The following is a 25,381-nucleotide window of genomic DNA, read 5'->3' as shown; positions in this document are numbered from 1 at the left end:
TAAAAGAGGACTAGAGAAACTCTGGAGATCACAAACAGGAGTAAGCAAGAGAGGATGGAAGGATGGCAAGGAGATAGGCATCATTATCACCTTCCTGTGAAACTATTTCCAGGCCCTAAGATTAACATCCCAAGATTAATATATAAGAAACTACTTCAAAGGAACTTATGGCCCAGGATGCCTGCCTGCTGTGTACGTGACATGTGAGGAAGAGAGGAATTGAACAGGGATGCAGGGGTGTAGATTGATCAAGAATCATATCAAAATAGTTTAAACCCAGTCAACGCAATGCTTTCATTGCTGACGCAGATGGCTTACTCTATATATGTTATAATTCCTCATAGCAATCCCACCTGATCACTACATCTCTGGATATTTGCACTCCTACATCTCACCATTTTTTATTTATTTATTTATTTTATTGTGTACAGAGAAGCTTAAGAGAGGACAGGCATTGTGTCCTCATAATCTTCCTGCATGTGTTTCTTTATCAGACATTCCTGAAGGAGGGCGTGGAAAAAATGTAGTGCAGAGAGAGAACAAGGAAGGGATACATTGGCTTTAGCAGAAATGTTATAAGGAGTTAGGTATAAATAAGTATTTCAGTATTAATGGAAAATAAGGTACAAAATATGTTAAGATATTCATAATGATAAAAATAGAGAAAGATGGAAAGGAATTGCTGAAACAAGTAATAGAAGTGGATTACAAAAAGGGAGGTGAGAGGAGGTCGATGAAATAAGGGAATGAAAGATAGAGTAATGAAATGGCATGGTATATGTTTTTAAATTGCTGTTCTTTTGCTTTGTTTAGTTTAGTGTGTTAAGGTTGTGTTTTGTATTGTTTATTGTATTGTTTTTTCTTTTCTCTCTCTTTTTTTTCTTCTCTGCTCTATTTTGTCTTTTTCTTTCGCTTATTTTCTTCTTTTTTCTTTTCTTGTAAGTTTTAAAAGCAATAAAGATTATTTAAATATATATATATATATAGATATATCCTTGAATTCTGTATGGGAGCAAAATGTGAGCAGCACAGAAAGGCATAGTTCTATGCATTAAGAGATATTTCAGTGTCGAGATCAAAGAGTAGATTAAAATCTAGCATAGGAGAAAGATAGGAATTAGCCAAATGTGATAAAAAGATATCCCACTTCACACAAAAATCACAAAATGCAGTGGAAGTGTAGGCTGGTCTCTGTCAGTTTTCTGATTAGCTGCAAAAAAAAAAAAAAATGCTAGTTATTTTCAGAATCCTTATACGTTAAAACACTCTAGAGGTGTTGAATAGGAACCTGTTTTTGGACAGAAACCAATTTTCAGGGTACCTGTTGAATTAAACTAGGCGTGAATCTTTAGGAGGGTTAAAATAAACTAACCCAAGTTAATCAGTAAATGCAAACAGATAGGAAAGAAAAGAACTCATATGGGACTCGTGATCCTGTTTAGAAAAAAGCAAATAACAAGCAGCAATATCAAATCCAGTGTTAGGCAATTCAGAGTGTAGCCACTCTAAAATCACTATTCTGTCAGCAGTGTCTGGGGAAAAAGTAGTCCTGTAGGTGAAAGCATTGTATTAAAAGAATCATGTGTATGAAGTGACCCCCAAACTCTGCAACTGCTGTAAAGTAAATTCATTAGGAATTTTAAGTCAGGGAGGAAAGGAGAAAAAACAGTCTGCAAAAAGCGATTAAGAATGAGTCTCACTGTCTGAGGTGGAATCAGACCTGTGTGCTATGTCTTAATTGTATACACCACCATAGGGAACTGGAACTGAAAAGTAGCAAGTTCTGCTGTCATTAGATTCAAACCAGCACTGCCCCTAGCGGCATGGCGCAGATTTGTCACAGGAGACTGTGTGTTCAAAGCAACTGTGTTAGAAGCAATAGCTGGCTCTGCTAATTTAGCTTCAGTAAAAGACTGACAAGCAGCTGGCACAACAGTCTTTGTTTTCCCATTTAAACTCAGGCTGGAAGGCCATCCATTGTGGCATTGCCTGTCTTTAGCAGGATGCACTGAAGGAGACAAAGCTGCTGCTAGGAGGGCAGATTTGTGAGTCTCGGTGTCAATATTCTGGCAAGGCTTACTCATTTGAGCAACATCTGTTTCTGGCTTCTGGTACATCGCTTTAAGAGCAGTCTTGCAATCAGCATTTTCATTTTCATAAGCCAATTGTTTCATTGAAACTTCAGAGGCGTCAAGGTTTGGAATTAAAGTACTGGCTGCTCCTAGCCCATCAAGAATACCATGCAAGCCATTTTCTGTCACACTTCGCTTCAATTTTTAAAAAACTGCAAAGGGCAATGATTCATGGGCTCTCTGTTCCTGTGCATTCTGAACAACAGGAGAGACTGCTAATAATGGTAAGGTGTGAGCTGTTTTTTCTTCACTGCTTCCTTCTGCTATATTTGGAATAGTCAATTTTTGCACTGTGGTCTGAGCCCCTTGCAGGCATTGGTCCACCAAAGAAGGTGGCATGGAATTTACATTCGACCCAGGCAAATCTTTGGCAAAGGAAGGTGCCAATGGAATTACCTTTGGCATGACCTCAGAGGAGAGAGGCTTGAAATCTAGAGGCTGAGATGGAGGTAACAATATTATGGCATTTTTAAAAGCAGCTAGGGGTTGCAACAATGTGGGAGCATTCACAGAGACAGCTGGTGGCTGGAGCAAAGGGTTAGAGAGCCTTCCAACTGCGTCTCTACACAAATGCCAGGTGTGCAAGTCTTGTACAGATGCCTCAGGATGTCTATGGAGTGCATCTCCCAGCTCATTCAATTTCTTAATGTCATAAGTACCCCCCTCTGGAAACCAGGGGCACAGTCTAGCAATCTCTAATAACAATTTTTCTACTGGGGTGCTAAATGCTTATCATGCCCTTTCTGAGCTAGCAAAAAATAATAAATTATTGTTGGGTGTAGTGAAGGGTTAACCTTCTGTGTCTCGAGCCTGAGAGGAGGCGCGTACAAGGGAAGTACGCCAGGACATGACGAAAGCAGCTTGGAATGCTGTGAGCTGAGTGAAAATCGAAATCAGGTTGTTGCGTCGCTGCACTGAGAGAGAAGGACGCAGAGAAAATGCAGCTCCACTCTGATGGCTGTTATGGATTGTAAATATGCTATTTTGTTCCCAATAAAGAGATATTAGGATAGAAGAAACATTTGGACTTATTTACTGCCCTTTCGACACACAGATGCTGTATAATTCTGCTAATTGCTTTACGACCGCCCCAAAGCCACACTGCGTAAACAGAAGCTGTAGAGGCCCTGGGCGCCAAACAATAAAGCAATAAATCTATCGGAAGAATTATTCCTATGCTTTTCCTGCACATGTGAAAGCTTGCTTCTCATGATCTCACCTGAAGGGTAATAGACGCGTGTCTTTGGGACTCGTTCCGAGCAAATGAGATACTAAGTCCGGGATGATCCACCGCGACCGAGGGATAGCAGGTTGCTAGCTCCGAGGAGAGTCCAATCCTGGGGGTTTCCTTTCGCTGAGGTTTCCTTTTGCTGTGCCTCAAATGCTGAGGTTTCCTTTTTAGCTTTGCCTCACACGCTGAGGTCCCCCCCCCCCCAAGCCTCACACGGTTCCCTTTTAGGTTTGCCTCACCTGGAGCACCACTTGAGGTGTTCTCGAAGTAAAGGAAGGATTGAACTCTGATTAATAAGAATACACAGAGGCTTGAACCAGCAAGACTCTGGGAAGGGTGCGTATAATAATCTCTGGGTGCCTCCACCCCTCGGCCCAGGTCATTTTATTCACAAAAGAACTTTTACAGAGTGTTCGTAAGAACCAATCAGATTTCCTCTGAGCATTTCAACAAACCCCATATGGGGACAAAGTTAAACTACCAAAACTAATTAAGCACACATATTTCTGGGGTAAAAAAAACAGAACTACAAAGGAGTACATTTGGCAACCCCTGAGGTCATAAACAAGCAATATACATGATAAGGAGGATGGCCAGGAAGACAGCGATCATTATAACCTTCAGGTGAGATCTGTTTCCTGGCCATAAGATTAACATCCTAAGATTAACATCAGAAAAGCTACATCAAGGAAACTGCCCACTGTCTTTGATGACCCAGGATGCCTGCCTGGCGAAGCAACTGGGCTGTGTAAGTGACTTGTCAAGCAAGAGAGATGGGCAGTAGAGGAAATGGCCAGAGATGCAGAGGGTTGTGGGATTTGGTCAGAAATTATTGTCAATGAATTAAACCCAGTCAACACAATGCATTCATCGTGGACACAATGACTTGATGCATATTTTATAATTCCTCATAGTAGTCCTACCTGACCCCACACTCTGGATATTTGCACTCCTACAAGGTCATTCATTTCTATAAACCTTTTAAGAACTGTATTACACTCTGCAAACATTTCTGTGTGTTCAGGAATGCAAGTGGCCCCCAACCAGCCAAGGCCATTATTCCGTGGTATCCATCTTGAACATGATACCATGTCACTGGCACACCGTGGTCCTCTAGCCGCTTCTTGTACAACAGCCCATCGTCCCGGAATCCATCATATTCACAGGTTAGAATGAAAGTCCCCGGGAGCTGGCGGATTATGTCATCCTCTGCTAGAAGGGGGGCAAACATTGTCTCAGTACCTCTTTTAACTTGTTCATAAAGTTCTTCTGAAAATGGAGCAGGTTCTACAGGAACATAGCCCCTAGCTTTAAATTCTTCTGGAATATTATCAGCACTTATCCATTTTTGGTATTTCTCTCTCAAATCAGGAGGGACATGGGCGCCTTTCAGAACTCCATCTACATTCATTGTCTTCCCAGTGAGATATGTCAAACCAACTTTGACAGTTCTTTTCCGGAACATAGGAGGAACTGAATGGTTTTGCTGATAGGATGGCAGATTGAAGTCAATTCCTTGGAGGAATGGGTAAATGAGGACCTGAGCTCGCACTCTTGGGAGGTCCTCTCTGGTCACCAGTTCTTGGCAAATGGCTGCAGTAAAAGTGCCTCCACTACTCTCCCCAGCAATGGCAATGCGGCTGGCGTCCACTCCATATTCCTTTGCATTTTTCATAAAGTATATTACAGCAGTTAAACAGTCCAGTACAGGGACTGGATATGGATGCTCAGGAGCTAAGCGATACCTAAAGATAAGGCAAGATGTCATCAGCATTCATCATGTTAAGTCGTGGGCGAACATATCAGATGACACAGCGATTCTTCCAAAGCAGCTCTTTATTTGTAAGCTGGAACAGAACTGAACTGAGGAGCCCGGTCAGCCTGCTTATATAGAGCTCCACTAGAATGCAACAGTAACCATTTTCCGTAACTAGCCAATCACTGAACGTCACTTTCAATCCTTCATTTGCATAACTATCTACAGTATCCCCCTGCTGGCCCAGGGTGAGAACCTCAGTACATAACACATCATACACTTTGCAGCATTTTCCTGCAATGGCATATTGCAAGGGTGGCACCCCTAGGGCCACATTCCTTTCTATGCAACCTTCCTGGGGGCCACATGTCAGCTGTGGGTGGGACCAGAGAGCAAAATGGAAAGCAAATGCGAACTTTCCCACTGGACAAGTAGGTTGGTTCCTACACACAGCCACACACCTTTCTCTACTCTCCAACCAAGCAAGCAAGACACATTCACACCAGTCAGATGCCACTCAAGGATGGTGCAAAAGAGGGGCAATGGTGCAGGGGTGGGGTCTGGGGTCAGAGGGGAAATGAAGTGGCCCAGAGTGCAACATTCAGCCCCTGTGGCTGATGCTCTGCACCCAAATATAATGCTAGTTCAGCATCCCATTCTCAGTGGCTGCTGGTCAAATCTGATTCCGACCATAGAGGCAGACTATAGCCAGCATAGCTAGGAGCCACTGGTAGTCTTATACTCTGCCCAATTATTTAATCCCTTTTCAAAGCCATCCACATTGGAAGCTATCTCTGCTTTCTGTGGGAACTGGTTCTGTAGTTTAACTTTGCACTGTATGGATAAGTACTTTTTTTTATCTGAATCTTCTAGCATTCAGCTTCATTGAATGTCCACATGTTCTAGAGTTCAGAGAGAGCGACAAACACATTTCCCCCAGGCCACATTCTACATGACATGCCTAATATAACCAACTTCTATATTTTGAATGTTTCCTTGATTTCCTTTTCCATCTCAGGAAAACAACCCCAGTTCTGAATCACCTCCAGTATGTCCCACCATGCCTTCCTGAGATCAATGCTTCCCACTCTTTCTGCCCACTTTAAACCATATGGCCTTAAAGCCAAGAACTCCAGTTCACCCACCTTGGCCAGGAGGCTTCAGATCATGCACCAAAGGTGCATTAAGGCAGTGAGGGCAGCCATTGGGAGAGATGATGTCCATTACTGTCAGGAAGGCTTGCCTTGTAAAGGGCTCTGAAGCCCTGGCAAATGACACATCTCCCATTGCCCAATGTACCACTGCTCTCATTGGATGGTAAGTGTGGCTGACGGGACAGTTGGGAACAGGTTGAGCTTATTTGCCAGAGAGAAGTTCACTTTAACTCCAGCTGCACTTTCCCTCTCAACCACAGGGCCATTTTGCCTTAGGAGAAGAATCCTAATGGCTTTTTATGGGTTGATGTGGTGGTTTTCTGTAAAAGTAGTTTAATGGCCTGATCCAGCAGAGCTCTTCTTATCATTAAAGCCAGAGGGATTGGGTCCAAAGGCATAAAAATCAAAATACAAAGGTGAACACCCATTCTAAAGGTTGGCAAATTCACCATGTTGGCAAAATCAGCTTTTTTCTGGGCTCATGTGGAAGAGTTAGAAACTGAGGGGAAATACTCTTTTTTCTGCTACAACAAGCATGAAGATACTTACTCAGCACACATAACCACTGAGTCAGTTTGGTGGGCAATGGAACGGCAGATCATTTCAGAGGTTCCTAGGGAGGGGAAACACATCACACACAGCCTGCTGTGAGCAATTATTTGTTACGCTCCATTACACATTTCCTTGGTCGTTCACATTGAAATCACTGTGAGTTGAATCCACTGTGAGTTAGTCCTACTGAAAGTAAAACTGTTGAAATTAACAGATATGACCAATACTTTTCCCCCCAGGGGGTACACAAGGGTATGCAGTACCGGCACCTCTTTGTTGTTGTTGTTGTTTAAAAGTGTGGCACATACCTTAACAACTTCATGGTGAGTACTGGCACCTCTTTTTCTAGAAAAAAAGGACTGGATATGACTAATATTGCTGTGTCATAAATGTCTGTTTTTAATGTCCATGGAGGCACAGGTCAATTCTGCGTCCAGGGCAACTGTTTACCAGCTCCACCTGGTACGCAGGCTGAGACCCTACCTGCCCGCAGACTGTCTCGCCAGAGTGGTGCATGCTCTAGTTATCTCCTGCTTGGACTACCGCAATGCGCTCTACGTGGGGCTACCTTTCAAGGTGACCCGGAAACTACAACTAATCCAGAATGCGGCCGCTAGACTGGTGACTGGGAGCAGCCGCCGAGACCACATAACACCGGTCTTGAAAGACCTACTTTGGCTCCCAGTACGTTTCCGAGCACAATTCAAAGTGTTGGTGTTGACCTTTAAAGCCCTAAACGGCCTCCATCCAGTATACCTGAAGGAGCATCGCCAGCCCTATAGTTCTGCCCCAACACTGAGGTCCAGTGCCGAGGGCCTTCTTGCAGTTCCCTCACTGCAAGAAGCGAAGTTACAGGGAACCAGGCAGAGGGCCTTCTCTGTAGTAGTGCCCACCCTTTGGAATGCCCTCACACCAGATGTCAAAGGAAAAAAACACCTACCAGATTTTTAGAAGACATCTGAAGGCAGCCCTGTTTAGGGAAGCTTTTAATATCTGAAGGACTATTGTATTTTAATATCTTATTGGAAGCCGCCCAGAGTAGCTAAGGAAACCCAGCCAGATGGGCGTGGTATAAATTATTTATTTATTTATTTATTTATTTATTTATTTATTTATTTATTTATTTATTATTATTATCATCATTATTATTATTTCATAAAATATATATGCTACTTGATTGTAGAAAACAACAACCACAACAACAACAACCATGTATAGGCTGCACAAATCACCCCCACCCCACCCCCGTCCATGGCAAACATTTCAGGATCTTTACATTAAATTACAATCTCTTCTAACAATACAGTGGAACCTCTACTAGCGACCACAATCCGTTCTGGAGGCCCGTCTGTGGCGTTTGCCCCCTAGGATGTGCCAAGGAAAGGGTTAAAATGGGTGTGAGGTGATTGGCCAGTGAGAATACGAGGGGGGAGTAAAAGATAGAGTGGGAGGTTTTGAAAAGTCAGTTGAGGTCTGGGGGTTGACGGTTGAGGTTTGTCAGTTGGGAGTTGAGGTTTGTCAGTTGGGAGTTGAGGCTTGGGTGTTGGAGAAGGAAGAGGGCGGATTAGGAGTGGGTTGTTTGAGTTGTATTGTGAGAGAGTGCGAGGAATTGTTAGGGAGTTAGATAGATAGTTGGGAATAATTCAGTTTGAAGTTGTAGGCACAGGGTCAATAGACCGTGAAACGTCTGGGGACCCTGTGTGATCGCCACAAATTTGGTGGTGCAGCGTTGGGATAACAGCCGAACCTGCCGCCACAAAATTGGCGACAGCAGTGGGATTCGATAAGTCTAGGTGCCTGTGAGGGGAAACAATACACCTGGAGAGGGGAAGGGGAAAACCGGTGAAGAGATTACCTGGCCTGAGGGTGTGATTGAGGATAAACCCCAGATTGCCGTTTGGCTGAGATAACAATAAGAGCAAGAGATCTCAAAAGACTGTTTTGGCGGAGTCTTAGCCTCAGGATCAGAGGAAGTAAGCTTGAAAGGTTAGAGGAAAAAACCTAAAGCTATACTTTGGGGACCGGGGTCTTGGAAAGCCAAGCCGGGAGGAACAGTGCTGAGAGTAAAAGTCTCTTATTTAATTAGTGCAAAATACTGACTCAACCATAATGCCACTCAAGAAGACTAAGCACCCAGTGTGAGAAAACCCACATGAAAGCTCTGGAGAAGAGAATGGGAATCCCCAGGGGGAAGAAACCAGAATAGAAGAGATGACTAAAACCCCACCTGAAGCAGAAGTTCCACAGTTTTCAGAGGATTTTGAAAAGTGGAAATTAGTACAAGAATATAACTTGAAATTAGAGCTTGATAAAAATAGGCTTGAGGAAGAATTGGAAAAAAAAATTGAGAGCTGAGCAAGAAACTGAAAAATTGAGTTGAGCAAGAAATTGAACAATTGAGGCTTGAGAAAGAATTGGAAAAAGAAAAATTGAGGGCAGAGCAGGAAAGGGAACAGCAGCGGTTTCAGTTAGAGATGAGACGGTTGGAACTAATGGTATTAGAAAATAGAAAATAACACCGATGGGCAGAATCAAATGAAGATAGATTTAAAACGCTTTCCTGAATTTAGAGATAGGGATAGCCCAGAAGCATTTCTAGTAGCCTTCGAGAGAGCCTGTCACGATTTTCAAGTAAGAGAGGAAGATAAAATGATGATCTTGAGAGCTAGAATAAGCGGTCCTCTGGCCGAATTATAGGCTCAAATGACTAAGGAACAATCCCAAAATTTTGAGGTGTACAAGCAGTTAGCATATACACGCTTTGGGATTACCTTAGAGCAGTTGAGGAAAAAATTTAGAAGTGTGACAAAGGTGAGGGAGGAAACCTTTGCGCAGATGGGTGCAAAGATAAAAACTTACCTCACAATATGGTTAGAGCAAGAGAATGCAGACACAGTACCTAAGATTAGAGAAGGTATGGCGTTGGAGCAATTTTACGACACAATAAATGGCCAATTGAAGTACCTGATAAAAGAAAGAAACCCCAAGACAATAGAGGAAGCAGCGGGTTTAGCCGATAAAATAAATGAAATCTGAGACCATGGATTTGATGGGCCAAAATTTGGTGGGAGATATTGGGAAACAAACAAGAATAACTTTTTAGCAAACCAAAGGAAATTTTACCTCAGAAACCGATAAGAGAGGCAGCCCCTCATTGGGAAGCCCACATGAGAAGGCACACACCCATACAGAGTTTACTGAGGGAAAAGTAAATAAAACAAGTTATGCAGGACCCAAAGACATTTCATGCTGGAGATGTGGGAAATTAGGTCATAAACATTTTTGTTGTAAAACAGGAAAAGAAACATCTAGTTATAGTACCACACAGAAACAGACATATTGTATCCAGTCTGTGGAGCAGAGCCCAACTAGCCAGGTTGTCAAGGAAACAGACATGCCAACTAGGCCTCAGCCTGCTGAGGTAGCAGAGGCCAAAGTCCTGCACTGTTATGTGATTCAACAAGATAATCTCTTGTTAAAGAACGCTGGAGAGTATATCTGGATAGATGGAAAAAGATATCTCGGGTTAAAGGACACGGGATCTCAAGTCACCATAGTCCACCCGGATATAATCAGGGATGATGCCATAATTCCAGGAAAAGTAATGGAATTAAAAGGAACTCCGAAACAAGCAGAAATCCTAAAGGTGGCGGAAATAGATGTCAGATTCAAAAACTGGGCAGGGAAGTGGCAGGTAGCCCTGTCGGAAGAAATCCCCGCCCCTGTGCTCATTGGTTGGGACATTTTAGAACATGTGCAGAGTACTTTCATAGTTACCAGAGCAAAAGGGAGTCCACAGTCACCTAATCCTGAGGGGGTGGATACAGTAGCAGAGGTAGACAATGCTGAAGGACAGCAAGGGAATAATCAGTGTGAGGAAAGAAAAGACACCTTTTTATTTCCTTTGACTAAAAGTCAAACCTAAAGTTTTGCCAAAAAGCAAAAAGAAGATACAGTGGTGCCCCGCAAGATGAATGCCTCGCAAGACGGAAAACCCGCTAGACGAAAGGGTTTTCCGTTTTGGAGGTGCTTCGCAAAACGAATTTCCTATGGGCTTGCTTCGCAAGATGACAATGTCTTGCGAGTTCCTGATGGTTTTTTTTCCTTTCCCCCCTTTTTCTAAGCCGCTAAGCCGCTTATCAGCTGATCCGATCAGCAGATAAGCCGCTAAAAGCCGCTAATAGCGCTAATCCGTCAATGGGCTTGCTTCGCAAGACGAAAAAACCGCTAGACGAAGAGAATCACAGAACGGATTCTTTTCGTCTTGCGAGGCACCACTGTACTGAGTTACAAAAGTACTTTGAGGCAGCCGAGTCAGAGAGGTCGTTAACTCCTGAGTGCCCAGAATGGTTTTGTTTGAGCAAGGGCCTTTTATATCAAGAAGTCCTTGACCCACCATGCAGGGGGGGGGGTGTGAAGAAGTGAAAAGACAGTTAGTAATCCCTCATACCTATAGAGAAAAGATTTTGCAACAAGCCCATAATAGCATGTTGGTGCACACATGGGAGTTGTACATCATATTGACACTGGAGATGCTAAGCCAATTGCTGTCAACCCATATAGAATAACTGGAGAGTATGTGGGGAAAGTTAGCAATGAGATAAGGGCAATGCTGAAGGCAGGGATTATAACCACTTCGGAAAGTCCCTGGGCAGCACCCATAGTGTTATTAGACAAACCTGATGGAGCTATTAGATTTTGCCTAGATTATAGGAAGCTGAACCATGTCACTAAAGTGGATGCCTATCCAATGCCGCGTTTAGATGACCTGAACGAAGCTATAGGCCAGTGTCATTACATCACCTGCCTAGACTTAACAAAGGGGTACTATCAAGTAGAAATGGACCCTAAGGACCAGGAGAAAACTACGTTCAGAAGTCCTATAGGGTTGTTTGAATTTAAAGTAATGCCCTTTGGCTTAAAGAATGCGCCAGCAACTTTTCAGCGATTGGTGGACAAAATGCTGAATAGATTAAGAAACTGGACAGCAGCATGTCAGCAGGCGTTTGATGCCTTAAAAAGCACCTTGACATCAAATCCAGTCCTTGTTGCTCCTGATTATGATCGTGAGTTCACCGTCTTCACTGATGCATCTAATGCCGGGATCGGGGCCGTGCTGTGCCAACAGAGAGAGAAGGACGACCTGCATCCCATCACCTTCATAAGCAAGAAACTACGACCAAGGAAAAGACATTATTCGACCATCGAGAAGGAATGCCTTGCCATTGTATGGGCATTACAGAAGCTGAAGCCGTACATCTGGGGCCGAACTTTTACTTTATGTACTGACCTTTCATCCTTGTTGTGGTTGAGGACAATGAAGACCAACAGTAAGTTGTTGAGGTGGGCCCTATCACTGCAAGACTTTAATTTTACGATTAAAAATGTGAAAGGGACCCTGAATACCGTCACAGATGCTTTGTCCAGAAGACCTGCAGTTGAAAGTTAACTGAATACCTAACATGTAACAGGTTTTTGTATATATGTATATTTTACCAGAACACAGTATTTGATGTGCAAATGTTAGATGTGATGTGAAGGGGAAATGACAGGTTAGGAAATGCTTATTTGCCATAAAAATGTACTGCTGATTATTTTTTTTTTAGATAAATTTTATTTCCGATATACACTCTTTTAAAATCACAAACTTTCCAAAAAGAAAAAACACAAAAATAAACAAATATAAACAGTAAAACATCGAAACGTAAATACATTTCTCCAAAAGTACTAATTATCATAAAAAATGTACTGCTGATTGATCAGGAGAATAACTAGGTTAAGTTATTCCTCCTGAGTCAATCTTCTTATGGGGGGAGGAATGTGGCGTTTGCCCCCTAGGATGTGTGAAGGAAAGGGTTAAAATGGGTGTGAGGTGATTGGCCAGTGAGAATGCGAGGGGGAAGTAAAAGATAGAGTGGGAGGTTTTGAAAAGTCAGTTGAGCTCTGGGAGTTGACGGTTGAGGTTTGGGAGTTGGGAGTTGAGGTTTGTCAGTTGGGAGTTGAGGCTTGGGTGTGGGAGAAGAAAGAGGGTGGAATACGCGGGGGGGGGGTTGAGTTGTATTGTGAGAGAGTGAGAGGAATTGTTAGGGAGTTAGATAGTTGGGAATAATTCAGTTTGAAGTTGTAGGAACTAAGATTAGGAAACTGACCAGAGGAAAATAAACTGCAACCATATGCTTGTTCCTGCTCTTAAAAATAAACTTGATTATTTGTTTATGTTAACAACAGTTTGGACTCCGTGTGTCCCCGTGAGAAGCGGGGTGGTGGCAGCGAAGAAAGCAACCGCAGTGGTGGCACAGGGTCAATAGACCGTGAAATGTCCGGGGGCCCTGTGTGATCGCCACACCGTCCTTATGGCGAAACGGGTCACTGGGAGAGGCGCCATTGTGCACAGGCACGGACGACAATTGCCCGCTTCTGTGCAGGCGCAAACGGCAGCAAACCCGCTACTTACTTCCGGGTTTGCTGTGGTCGCAACTTAGAATGTCCGCGAGTGGTGGCGGTTGTAAATAGAGGTTCTACCATTTCCAACACATTTCACAGAACTTACGAATGCTTCCAGCCACCGCAGCACCTCCATGAAGAAAGATGATTCCTTTCCTGTTCCCAGCAGGTGATGTCTTGGGCCAGTACACCCTCACAGGCACCCCATCAAAAACCAGGTCCTTTATGATCAGTTTGGAGTCCTTCATTATCGGAATGAATAGGCACATGGCCCTGATTATGGAATATCTATGGCAGATGCCCATTTTTTCCAGAATTCCTGCCTGTTTAAAACAAAACATTTAGCATGCATAATTAGCATTAGATATTTTTTCCACTTGCAATTTTTTAATACTTAAAAAAGTATTTTGGGACCGTCTAATCCAGCCTTTAGAAATGATCATGACCAGTACTTTGACACAGGGTGAGATACCTGATACTTGTAAGACCATTCCCTGCTGAAAGGCCCATTTCCCCTTGGCCTAGGGGGCAGGGCCCAGACTCACCTTGAACAGCTAAAAGGGGATCCTGGGAGGCCAGAGGGGCATTGCTGGAACAACTCTTGGGATATGGCAACTGGCTAAAAAAATTTAAAATCTTTAATTTTAGTTCCCCTGTTTTGCTTTTGTTGGGTTGGGATTGGTTAAATGTTTTGTTGGGATTGGCAGCTATTTCAATTTGGTGGTTGTTATTATTATTATTATTATTATTATTATTATTATTATTATTATTATTATTATTATTATTTTATATTGATTTATAGGTTTATTTTAGTCTGTATAAGATATTCTGTTTGTTAATGTTTGATGTTTTATTATGCTTATATATGCTGTAAGCCACCCAGAGTGGCTGGGTAAACCCAACCAGATGGGCGGGATACAAATAATAAAATTAGTATTATTATTAGTATGCTAATATCACATTGATAGCAAAACAAGATCATGACCCAGCCCAAGTCAATAATTATAGACCTATTACTTTGCTTAATTGTAATTATAAATGGTTTTTGGCAATATTAGCAAGAAGACTCAAACAAGTGTTAGGAAACTTAATACATGAAGACCAGACAGCATTTCTGCCGATGAGGCAGTTAAAAGATAATGTTGCAATTGCATTAAATGCTACTGAATATTTTGAAAAAAGAAATGATTAGCAATTACCCATGGTTTTTCCAGATGCAGAGAAAGTGTTTGATAATTCACTGGTCAACAACAAATTTGTTGTCTGCTTTTTTTAGTTGATTTAGGACGAATCTGATGCGCTGAATCAAAAAATCACATTGGTTTTGCTCAATCAGGTCAAGTTTTTGAGCTATGGCCACATGTCTTTTTTATGTTTTTGTTCACATGTACGCTTGTGTGGAGCATTTTAGAAGAAGTTGGTGGGGGTAAAATGCTATGTTGAATAATTGTTTTGATTGGAAATCATTATTTTAATGACAAGAAGTATTCAGGTCCGATAGTTCTGGGTGATTATTTGGAAAAGGGTTCAGTTTGAAGTCATAAAACCTCGAAATCTTCCATAAATTGGTGTGGCTGGGATCAACAGAAAGAACTGGAGCAGCCTCAAGTATCCTGATCTTCAATCAGCACATCGTCCTGTAGCTCATTGTGATGAAATTCCAGTGCCTATCTTTGGAGATCTTCCTGACATTAGTGACGAAGATACCTCCAGTGTTGAAGGACATGAAGAAGAAGAAGTGGTTCTTGAAGATGATGCTCCCACATCCATTTTTGCAAAAGGAACTGAATGATCTAGTTCGCGACCTCAGCTTGTAAAGGACTCTGCCGAACTGTTGGCATCCAGATTGAAGGGAAAAAACCTCTCTGACAGTGCTTGCATCAGCTTCTTCCGCAACAGGCATCAAGAGTACCTCCGTTTTTTCTCGGAAGAGAAAGACGTGGTGTACTGTGGAGATATTGCGCAGCTTCTGCTCAAGCTTGGAGTGCCACAGTACGAACCCAAAGATTGGAGACTGTTCATTGACAGCAGCATGCTGACTGCTTTCAGAAACCTGGGCTGCAACATGAGCGTCAAGATGCACTACCTATTTTCACATATGGACCAGTTTCCTGAGAAACTGGGCTCAATGAGTGACGAGCAGGGGGAGAGATTCCATCAGCACATGAAAGAGATGGAGACCAGGTATCAGGGTCGTTGGGACAGTCATGATGGCTGAGTACTGTTGGACTCTGAAGAGAGACCTCCCTGCTGCTGAGCATTCCAGGAGTTCCAAGAAACGGAAGTTCAAGCCCTGAAGTTTGAAAAATGGTGAAGCAACATGCAATTTACGTGTACTTACCTTTATCAACGCCCACCATTCAGTTTACAGTAAACCTGACCTGATGGAGAGAAACGGATGCCATTTCCTGATTCAGCAGTGCAAAAATACCCTAAATCAGTTGTAGAAATCTAGACAACATTCAAAAAGTAAAAAATTGTTACACAGTGTAATGCTTCTTGGGGTTGGCAATTACTAGATAAAATGGGGTTCAGGGAGAAATTTGTGAGAGGAATAAAGACATTATATACAGAGCGATTTGCAAACAGTAAACAGAATTTTATAAGAAAAATGCATTATTGGCAAGGAAACAAGAGAAGGTTGTCTACTACTTTCACCATTATTGTTTATTTTGGTTTTAGAAGTGTTGTATGGGGATATTAGAGAAAATGATATACGAAGCCTCCAAGTGAGTCTTCAAACTTACAAACGGAGGGCATTTGCAGATGATGTGCTATTGTTCATGGAAAACCTGATGAAAAATGTGGTTAAGGTACTGGAAGCAATAAAGCAGCTTGATGATTTTCTTTTATAAGAGAAAGAAAGTAGTGGGCAGCAGAGGTCAGGAGATAAAAACACTGTGGAAAGTGGACCAGATACCAAAATTTACTTGAACGGAAATCACTTTTATGATTATCTCCTATTGAAGCCAGTACACTAAGGAAATTAAACATTCAAGAGAATTGGGGTACTTATAGAGACATACTATGTTTTTCTGGTAGTGCATGTAAAATGAAAAAGTTAGAAGAAATTCAAGAATGGGTATCAGATTGGTTTCAATATTTTCAAATTAATGAGCATTTTTAAAAAGAATTATTCTAAATTATTTTATTGACTCTAAAGGGCTGCAGCCCCTTTTATAGAGGTGTCTTCATCCCCATTGTCAGAGCTGCTTCCAGATCCTAGCTCACAGAGGATCACGCTAGCCAGCGGTCACTTTGTAAAAGTCTTTATTGAGTTACAGTTTCCATTCTCAAGCTGCTGCGCGCAGCTCTACGTCTTATGGGTTAGACCGGCGAAGCTCCGTCTGAGTCTCCGCCCCCTGTGCACCAGCTTACTAACCTAGCCTTACTCCACCTTTTCCGCCTGACCGTTCTTCTCTGGGTCCCTCTGCCCCCCGTGGTCTCTTCCTTCCGGGACTCTTCTGACGCTGACCCCCCGGACCCTCCTGTCTCCTTGCGTCGGGCTTTAGGACCTGGCTCCCTTTCCGGGCTGCTTACTGCGTCACCTTCCTGTGCATTTGAACTTGGCGCGCGCGCCCAACCTTCCACTTTCCGCCTGACCGTTTCTTCGCTCCCCGATGGGGGTGTGGCCACTCCTGACTCGTGCCCTCCCTCCTGTTGCGAGCTGCCAGAGCTCGATACCTGGCGCCCTTCTTCTCCCCTGCTCTCTGTTGGTGACGCTGGTCCCGATTTCCAACTGCTCCCCTCTGAGCCCCCTCTGGTCCCTTCTTCCTGGGGTGTCCCCCTAAGCTCCCCCCTTGCTCTGGTCACTGGCGCTCCTTTCTGTGAATCTTCTGATTCACTGGAAAGACTCGGAGATCTCGGGTCGTCGTCATCACTCATCTTTTCTTCTGCCTCCTCCCCCTCGCTCTCGGTTTCCTCCCTTGCCCTCGCCTCTGCTCCTGAACCCCTGACATCCATCCCCCCCTCGAAGCCCCCCTTCCCCCCTCCCCTCCTTCCGGTGCGGGAGCTGGGTGCTGCAGTGTCATGGGGACGAATGTCGGATACAGTTCGCTTCCCGTGGCGGGCCTCCAACTGAAGACTTCCGGTTCTTCCTCCCTGCGCTCGTCGACAACGGTCACCTCTGCCTCCATCTCCGTGCCTCCGTGCTCGAACCCAAAATCCTCCCCGTACATGTCCACGTCCGTCTCCGCCACAGTCGTTCCCGGGTCCGTCGTTCGACCTGGAACCTCCAGCCACTTCCTGCGCCACTGTTCCTCTGGTCTATCGTCCCACCAATACGAGGGTTCTGAGGCAGATCCCGCGGTTGACCCCTCCGGGGAACGGGTGTCCATTGTCGGTTCCTCGTCCGAGTTGAACCCCCGGAACGTGCTGGCTGAAAGCGTCGGTGTGAAAAGCCAATCGTCGAAAAAGTCTGCTGGCATGGGCCTGTGTGGGAAGAGGGCATGAAACTCGTCTTTGAGCAGAGGTTCCTCCAAAGCGTAGCCCGGCACCCAGCTGTTGGCACTGGCCGGGGTGCCCTCTCTGGCGAGAAGGTATTCTACTCCCTCTTCCCCCCATCTCGAGTCCAAAATCTCTGTGACTTCGTTGATGGGCTCCTCCTGTGGCACTCCCCTTTGCTCGGTTCCCTCTTGGAGCGGACTCGGCGCCGTTCCTGGTTCCTGAAATCTGTGAGGTGTCTTGTAGGGAGTGAGCACCGATCTGTGGAACACCGGATGCATCCTGGAGCCCTCCGGAAGCGTCAGCCTGAAGGCTACCGGGTTGACCTGCTCCTCGACTTGGTAGGGCCCCAGTTGTTTATGCCCTAGTTTCTTCTTCGCTAACGACCTGGCCGGCACTGCGTGGGCTGCCAACCAGACCCAGTCGCCCGCTTGGATCTCTTCGCCAACCCTCCTGTGTTTGTCCGCTTGTACCTTGTATGCGTGCTTAGCCAGCTCCAGGTGCCGCCGAAGCTGATCGTGGACCTCCTGCAACTCCGACGCGAACGCGTCTGCCGTCTGCGGCTCCCCCCTCCCATTCTTTCCAGTCCCGGGAAGGTTCTGGGGTGCCTTCCGTTGTTGGCGAAGAACGGCGTCACCCCCGTGGACACGTGCTTCGTGTTGTTGTAGGCGAACTCGGCGAGAGGCAGGTAATCCACCCACGTCGCGGGCTGTTGATTCGCATAACATCTCAGGTACTGCTGCATGATGGCATTGACCCTCTCCGCTTGTCCGTTGGTCTGCGGGTGTCTCGCCGACGCCAGGTTGATCTTGACGTTCAGGAAGCGCATCAGCTTCTGCCAGAAGTTCGAGATGAACTGCCGCCCCCGGTCGGACAGTATAGACCGCGGCAGACCGTGAACCTTGAACACGTGATCTATGAACAGTTTGGCGGTTTGTTCCGCCGTGGCCACCTTCGCACACGGAATGAAATGTGCCATCTTGGAGAACAGGTCCACCACCACTAGCACAGCCGTCTTGCCCCTCGAGCTGGGCAGGTCCGTGACAAAGTCCAGGGCCACTCTCTCCCATGGTTCGAACGGAGTTTGCAGCGGTTCCAGCAGTCCGGCCGGCGGTCTGTGCACTGGTTTGGCCCTCTGGCAGGTGTCGCACCTCGCCACGTAGTCCGCGACTTCCCCTCTCATTCTGGGCCACCAGAAGTCTCTGGCGATTAATTCCACCGTCTTCTCCTTGCCAAAGTGCCCGGCAGTGGGCGCGTCGTGCAGCTGCTGCAGTACCTTGGCGCGAAGTTTGTCTCCCGGCACATAGATGGCCCCTTTACGGATGAGCAATCCATCGCGCACCTGGAACTCGTCGGTCGCCGCCGTGCCCCTGTGCACCTCTGCCATCTTTGCTTGCGCGAAGGAGTCGTCCTGCAACGCTCGCCTTACTGCATCCAGGTCAACTGTTGCCGAAGCGCACGCCCACACTGTCGGTGTGAAGATGTGCATGGCAGCCGCTGGCGTCGCCTCCTCCAGATACTGTGGTTTACGGGATAGGGCATCCGCCATGACGTTGGTGTCTCCCGGGACATACTCTATTCGGAAGTCGAAGTTCGCAAAGAACTCAGCCCAACGTATCTGCCTCTGGTTCAGGAACTGCGCCGTGCGCCAGTGCTCCAGATTCTTGTGGTCCGTGCAGACCTGCACCGTGTGCTTGGAGCCAATCAGGAAGTGCCTCCACGCCTTGAATGCTGCATGAATGGCAAGCAACTCCCTGTCCCAGATGGTGTAGTTCTGTTCAGACTTGCTGAGCTTCCTGGAGTAAAACGCTCCCGGCCTCCAAGCCCCCTGCGGGTCTTGCTGCAACAGGACTGCTCCCACGGCTCTGTCTGAAGCGTCCGTCTCCACCCTCATCGGCCTGCTGGGGTTGACATGCAGCAGCTGCTCTTCCGACGCGAAGAGACGCTTGAGTGCCTGAAAGGACTGCTCCGCCTGTTCCGTCCAGATGAACTTCTTTTTCTTGGAGCTGAGCGTGTCCGTGATGGCCGCTGTTTGCATAGCGAACCCCTTGATAAACTTGCGATAGAAGTTCGCAAAGCCGACAAACCGCTGGACCTCCTTCCGGTTGCGCGGGCTCTTCCAGTCCAACACTGCACGAACCTTGGCGCTGTCCATGGCGAGCCCCTTGTCTGACAACCTGTAGCCCAGGAAATCCACCTCCGTCACGTCGAACTGGCACTTTTCCAGCTTGGCGTAAAGCCTATGCTGCTGTAGCCTGCTCAGCACTTCCTTGACGTGTCTGTCGTGATCCTGCTGCGATTCAGAAAAGATCAGGATGTCATCCAAGAAGCAGACACACGTCTTGTAGAGGAGCCCCGCTAACACGTGATGCATGAAAGCTTGAAAACAGTGGGAGCCATTTTGCAGTCCAAAAGGCATAACTCTGTATTCGTAGGTGCCCAGGGGCGTGAACATTGCTGTCTCCCACTCATCACTTTCCCGCATGCGAATGAGGTTGTACGCCCCACGCAGGTCCAACTTGGTGAACACGCAGCCCTTGCGTACCGTCGCGAGGAGGTCGTCAATTCTGGGCATGGGGAAGTCCGATGGCTTGGTCACGCTGTTCAAGGTCCGAAAGTCCACTACAAGTCTTTTTTGGGGCGTGTCCTTCTTCTTAACAAAGAATACAGGACTGCCCCCCACTGCCTTGGACTCTCGGATGAAACCGCGCTCCAAATTATGATCTATGAACTCTTTGAGTTCCTGTAGTTCGTCCTCGGACATGGAATACAGCTTCCCTTTGGGCAGCGCCGCCCCTGGCAGTAGGTCAATCTTGCAGTCATATGGTCTGTGGGGGGGGTAGCTTGTCCGCCTCCTTCTTGCAGAAGACCTCTAAAAATCCCGCGTATTTGTGGGGGATTGCTTGTAGCGTCCCCAGCTGCAGCTGTGCTTCCTCCTCCTCTCCCTCCTGCCGGGGCAGAATGCAGTGTTCAGCGCAATATGATGAGCCGAAGACCAGCTGCCGCTGGTACCAAGCCAACGTCGGACTGTGTCTGTCCAGCCAACTCATGCCCAAGACAATAGGCGTGTCCGACAGTCTGGTGACATTAAAACTGATGACTTCCCTGTGATTTCCAAGTCGCATCACCATTGGTGGCGTTTGCTTCACCACCTGCCCCCCTAGCAGCTCCCTGCCATCCACTGTGATGACCTGTAGGGGCAGCGTGGCAGGCAGCAGCTGTACAGCGTGTTTATCGACAAAGTCCTGCCCTATAAAATCCGCATTGCTTCCTGAGTCAACGGTGATTGGCACGTCTAGAGTGAGGCCATTGGGTAGCTGAAGCGATGCAGTGAGCTGCACTACTGGTTTGGGCGGGAGGGGGTCTGTGGGCTGCAAAATCTCTGGGGACTGCTTCACTGACTCGTCTGGCTGGGCCCCAGTGCCTCTGTCTCCAGCCAGACTCCGTCGTTTCCCTGCTGTGAGTCTTCGTGCTGAGTAGCTGCAGTCACCTTTGCAGAGGCTGCATTGAGCTTGTGGATCCTCTGGGGACACTCTTTCGCCATGTGCTGCGGACTTTCGCAGATGTAACATTTCCGGTTCCCTCTAGGAGGCTTCGCTTTGACTGCTCCCGGTGCTATGGCTCTGGTTGCTGACTGAGCCCTGGCACCGCCAACCTCCATAGGTTCCGCTCCCCCTCCTGGCGGAGGCGTGGATTGCGCACGCGCAGCTTCCCTGGGAACGAAGGAGAACCCTCTCGCTGGTTCGCGCCCTCCACGCCCTTCGTCCCTGCTCCATGGACGTTCCTCCAGCCGCACCCCAACCGCCAGCGCCCTCTGAACGACCTCCTGCGTGCTCCTGGGTCTCTCCCCCCTTGCAATTTCGTCTTTAACCGCGCTGTTCAATCCTTCCCAAAATAGGTCTCTGACTGGAGCCGAATCTCTGTCCCATTCCAGGGCACTGACCAATGCAAAAAAGCGGGCATGGTACTGCCTTACACTGGCCCTCCCTTGCTTCAGTCCATGTACCTCCTTCCGGGCAAGATCCACGTCTATGCTTGATAAAAAGCAGCCATCCATCGCTTTAATAAAGGCATCCGCATTTTGGAGCGCCGGATCCTTATCTCTCCACAAATTGCGCAGCCATGCTTTAGCATCTCCATGCAAATGGGACATGATAAATCCCACCTTCTCTTGCTCATCTCTAAAATATTTGTCCAGCAGTTGCAGTGCACACTGTACATCTGCTCTAAAGTTGGGGTACAGTTGTAAATTCCCATCGAAGTGAGAGACTACACCACCTGTTCGTCTCCCCAACCCAATCCCCTCCGGTTTGGGTGTCAGTTGCCCTTGCTTCGTAAGCACTTCCAACCTGACCTGGAGATCCCTGTAGGCGGCAGCTGCGTCCTCCTCTCTCTTCCTGGATGCAAGTATCTCGGCATTCAGTCGTGTCACTGCTTCTCAAGAGATCCGCTATCTGCTGTTCGGCCGTCATATTGTCTGCCGTTCGTGAGCTCGGTAGTAGGCACCCGTCTTCTCTCCTGTCCGCGAGGCTGTAGATGCCCACAACTGGAGACGGAGCTTACTGTCAGAGCTGCTTCCAGATCCTAGCTCACAGAGGATCACGCTAGCCAGCGGTCACTTTGTAAAAGTCTTTATTGAGTTACAGTTTCCATTCTCAAGCTGCTGCGCGCAGCTCTACGTCTTATGGGTTAGACCGGCGAAGCTCCGTCTGAGTCTCCGCCCCCTGTGCACCAGCTTACTAACCTAGCCTTACTCCACCTTTTCCGCCTGACCGTTCTTCTCTGGGTCCCTCTGCCCCCGTGGTCTCTTCCTTCCGGGACTCTTCTGACGCTGACCCCCCGGACCCTCCTGTCTCCTTGTGTCGGGCTTTAGGACCTGGCTCCCTTTCCGGGCTGCTTACTGCGCCACCTTCCTGTGCATTTGAACTTGGCGCGCGCGCCCAACCTTCCACTTTCCGCCTGACCGTTTCTTCGCTCCCCGATGGAGGTGTGGCCACTCCTGACTCGTGCCCTCCCTCCTGTTGCGAGCTGCCAGAGCTCGATACCTGGCGCCCTTCTTCTCCCCTGCTCTCTGTTGGTGACGCTGGTCCCGATGTCCAACTGCTCCCCTCTGAGCCCCCTCTGGTCCCTTCTTCCTGGGGTGTCCCCCTAAGCTCCCCCCTTGCTCTGGTCACTGGCGCTCCTTTCTGTGAATCTTCTGATTCACTGGAAAGACTCGGAGATCTCGGGTCGTCGTCATCACTCATCTTTTCTTCTGCCTCCTCCCCCTCGCTCTCTGTTTCCTCCCTTGCCCTCGCCTCTGCTCCTGAACCCCTGACACCCATGATATATGTAAAATATACTTACTAGTGCCAATCCATATCCCACTAAGAAATCGTGAAGCAGCATTATTGGGCGATAGGACAGTCCTCGAGGCAGGTGGGTCCTGGTAAGACGATAAGAAACTCCCCACACTAACAGCAAGAAATGAATGAAAATAGTTGTATATAATATCAGCATCCACAGAGTTTCACCAAACGCCATTTCCCTTAAACTCAGAGGCACAGAGACAAGGACTTTGCCTTGGCCAACGCTGGTGGCTTTTATAGGAGAACAATCTATGCCATGTGGAAAAGAACACCCTAGGCCAACCCATATAATTCTCAGTTGAGAATAAAAGAAATAGTTTAGTAATTGAGTAAAACATTGCAGCTATCCTGGTTTCCTGAAAGACACTGTTGTTCCTCACACAGGGTGTGGATACACATTGGTGGGTGTGAATTTGCCTATCTTTTCCTCCCAAGGGAAGGCATGCATAGGAGTTTGCATGCCCTCCCACACAAAATCATTGTGCCTCTTCCCTCCCTGAGGAGTTTATCAGGGGTAATTAAAAGGGACTGCACATCAATGCAGGTGGGGCTGGCTTGCACTGCAATGGCATCCTCCCAACAGGAGGGTCACTGCAACTTTCCAGAACAGTGTGGTGAGGAAAGAGGTTTGGCGCTGTGCAGGCTGACGAATTTCGAAGGGGCAGAGGAACCAGGGACCAAATTGCAAACATCCGCTGGATTATGGAGAAAGCTTATGGAGAAATTAATAATAATTGAATTTATATACCACCCTATACCCAGAGGTGTCAGGGCGGTTCACATAAAAGGATCACAATATGATAGAATGGTGGACAACTTACAAAAATTTATTAAAACAAGTGGGAGGAAAGTATAAATTTATAAAAAATAAGGAATTATCAGGAAAACTAACAACATGGATACAATATCATCATTTGAATGGAGTATTTAAGAAAGATAGGCTACAAGGGTCTGGGAAACAAATATCACAACTGGAGAGAGACCTGTTGGAATGGAATGTAAAAGTGCTGTCTATAATGTATAAAAAATTATTGGAATGGGAGACAAAGGGTGAGGAAGTACAATCCCCAGTGATACATTGTGCAATAGAAATTGGTCATAATATAGACATGGAAGCATGGGGATGATTGTAGAATATGGATATAAAATTTATAGCATGTTATGGTTTAAGAGAAAACGATCTATCAATGGTATCTAACCACTGGCAAAAATGGCAAAAATGTATAAATCTAAATCAAATAAGTGTTGGAAATGTAAAAAGAAAGAAGGTTCTTTTTATCATGTGGTGGTCTTGTAGTAAGGTTAAAGCTTACTGGGAAATGCTATATCATGAATAGAAAAGGATGTTTAAAATAATGTTTGTAAAAAGCCCAGAAGCTTTTCTTTTGGGAATTATAGGGACAGAACTACCTAAACTATATAGAAACTTGTTCGCATATGCTACTACAGCAGCAATAATGCTAATTGCCCCAAAATGGAAAGAAGTAGAAGTCCCAGCAAAGGAAGAATGGATACAGAAAACTTAAGGAATATGCAGAAATGGCAAAACTTACCAGAAAAATAAAAAACCCAGATAACAAACATTGGCAGGATTATTGTTACAACCTGCAGTTTCCAAAGAGTATATATTTAAAGTAGAAGAATAAATTAAGTTAATTTGAATATGCAGAAGATATTCAAAATAAATATCCCTTCCTCCCTCCCTCCCTCTCTCTCTCTCTCTCTCTTTCTCAATGTGAAGTCCCAAAATTGTCACATCATAACTCCAGGCAGATGTTGCTACATAATATCTGCTTGAGTTTGAAGATTTAGCAACGAGAAACATCTGTGCAAAAAGCTAAGCCAAGTCCTTTGGAGTGCAATGGGTCCATTTCATTATACCCACATTCGACAGAATTCTAGTCAAACCCAGATACCCGGACACACAAAAGGCAAGACATTATGCTGCTCTCTCCATATCAGGCCAACAAGCAAGAAGATGCCGTTGGATCTCACCATCCTCTGATCACTTGAATTCAAACTTTGAGCTGCCAAGGAGAACCTTGAAATGTCATCCAGGCCAATAAGTCAGTGAGCAAACAGGTGCAAGCAGTATATTCAGATCAGGTGTTAAGAGGTGGGTGGTCAGGGCAGCCCTCTGCTGCACCCTATCTGCAGGGGGCTCCCAGAGAAGGACCCACCATCCTAAGCTCCAGCTAGGAAGGCCAAGGGTGTCTATAAAAAAGGTAAAGGGACCCCTGACCATTAGGGCTAGTTGTGGCCGACTCTGGGGTTGCAGCGCTCATCTCGCTTTATTGGTCGAGGGAGCCAGTGTACAGCTT

General features: G+C 46.2%; 1 protein-coding gene across 2 annotated transcripts; it reads right to left on the bottom strand.

The window, feature by feature from the left end:
- Positions 1-3,674: 3,674 nt before the first annotated feature.
- On the bottom strand, positions 3,675-23,413 carry LOC308576334 (arylacetamide deacetylase-like 4). 2 transcript variants are annotated; one of them, XM_081175590.1, is made up of 4 exons: positions 23,059-23,413; positions 13,376-13,592; positions 7,134-7,170; positions 3,675-5,108 (listed from the first exon to the last, which is right to left on the bottom strand). In XM_081175590.1, exons 1-4 carry the CDS (start codon positions 23,233-23,235, stop codon positions 4,334-4,336), a joined length of 1,206 nt encoding a protein of 401 aa, XP_081031716.1. In that variant the 5' UTR covers positions 23,236-23,413; the 3' UTR covers positions 3,675-4,333. The 2 variants fall into 2 exon arrangements, with proteins under 2 accessions (XP_081031716.1, XP_081031715.1); XM_081175589.1 differs by lacking the exon at positions 7,134-7,170 and adding an exon at positions 6,823-6,886 and having other exon boundaries at positions 23,059-23,409.
- Between the last annotated feature and the right edge of the window lie 1,968 nt (positions 23,414-25,381).

The sequence above is a fragment of the Podarcis bocagei genome (genome assembly GCF_964188305.1).
Source record: "Podarcis bocagei genome assembly, chromosome: 16".
NCBI lineage: Eukaryota > Metazoa > Chordata > Lepidosauria > Squamata > Lacertidae > Podarcis > Podarcis bocagei.
The sequence above is the reverse complement of the archived record's forward strand: the minus strand, read 5'-3'. Positions and strand labels throughout refer to the sequence as shown.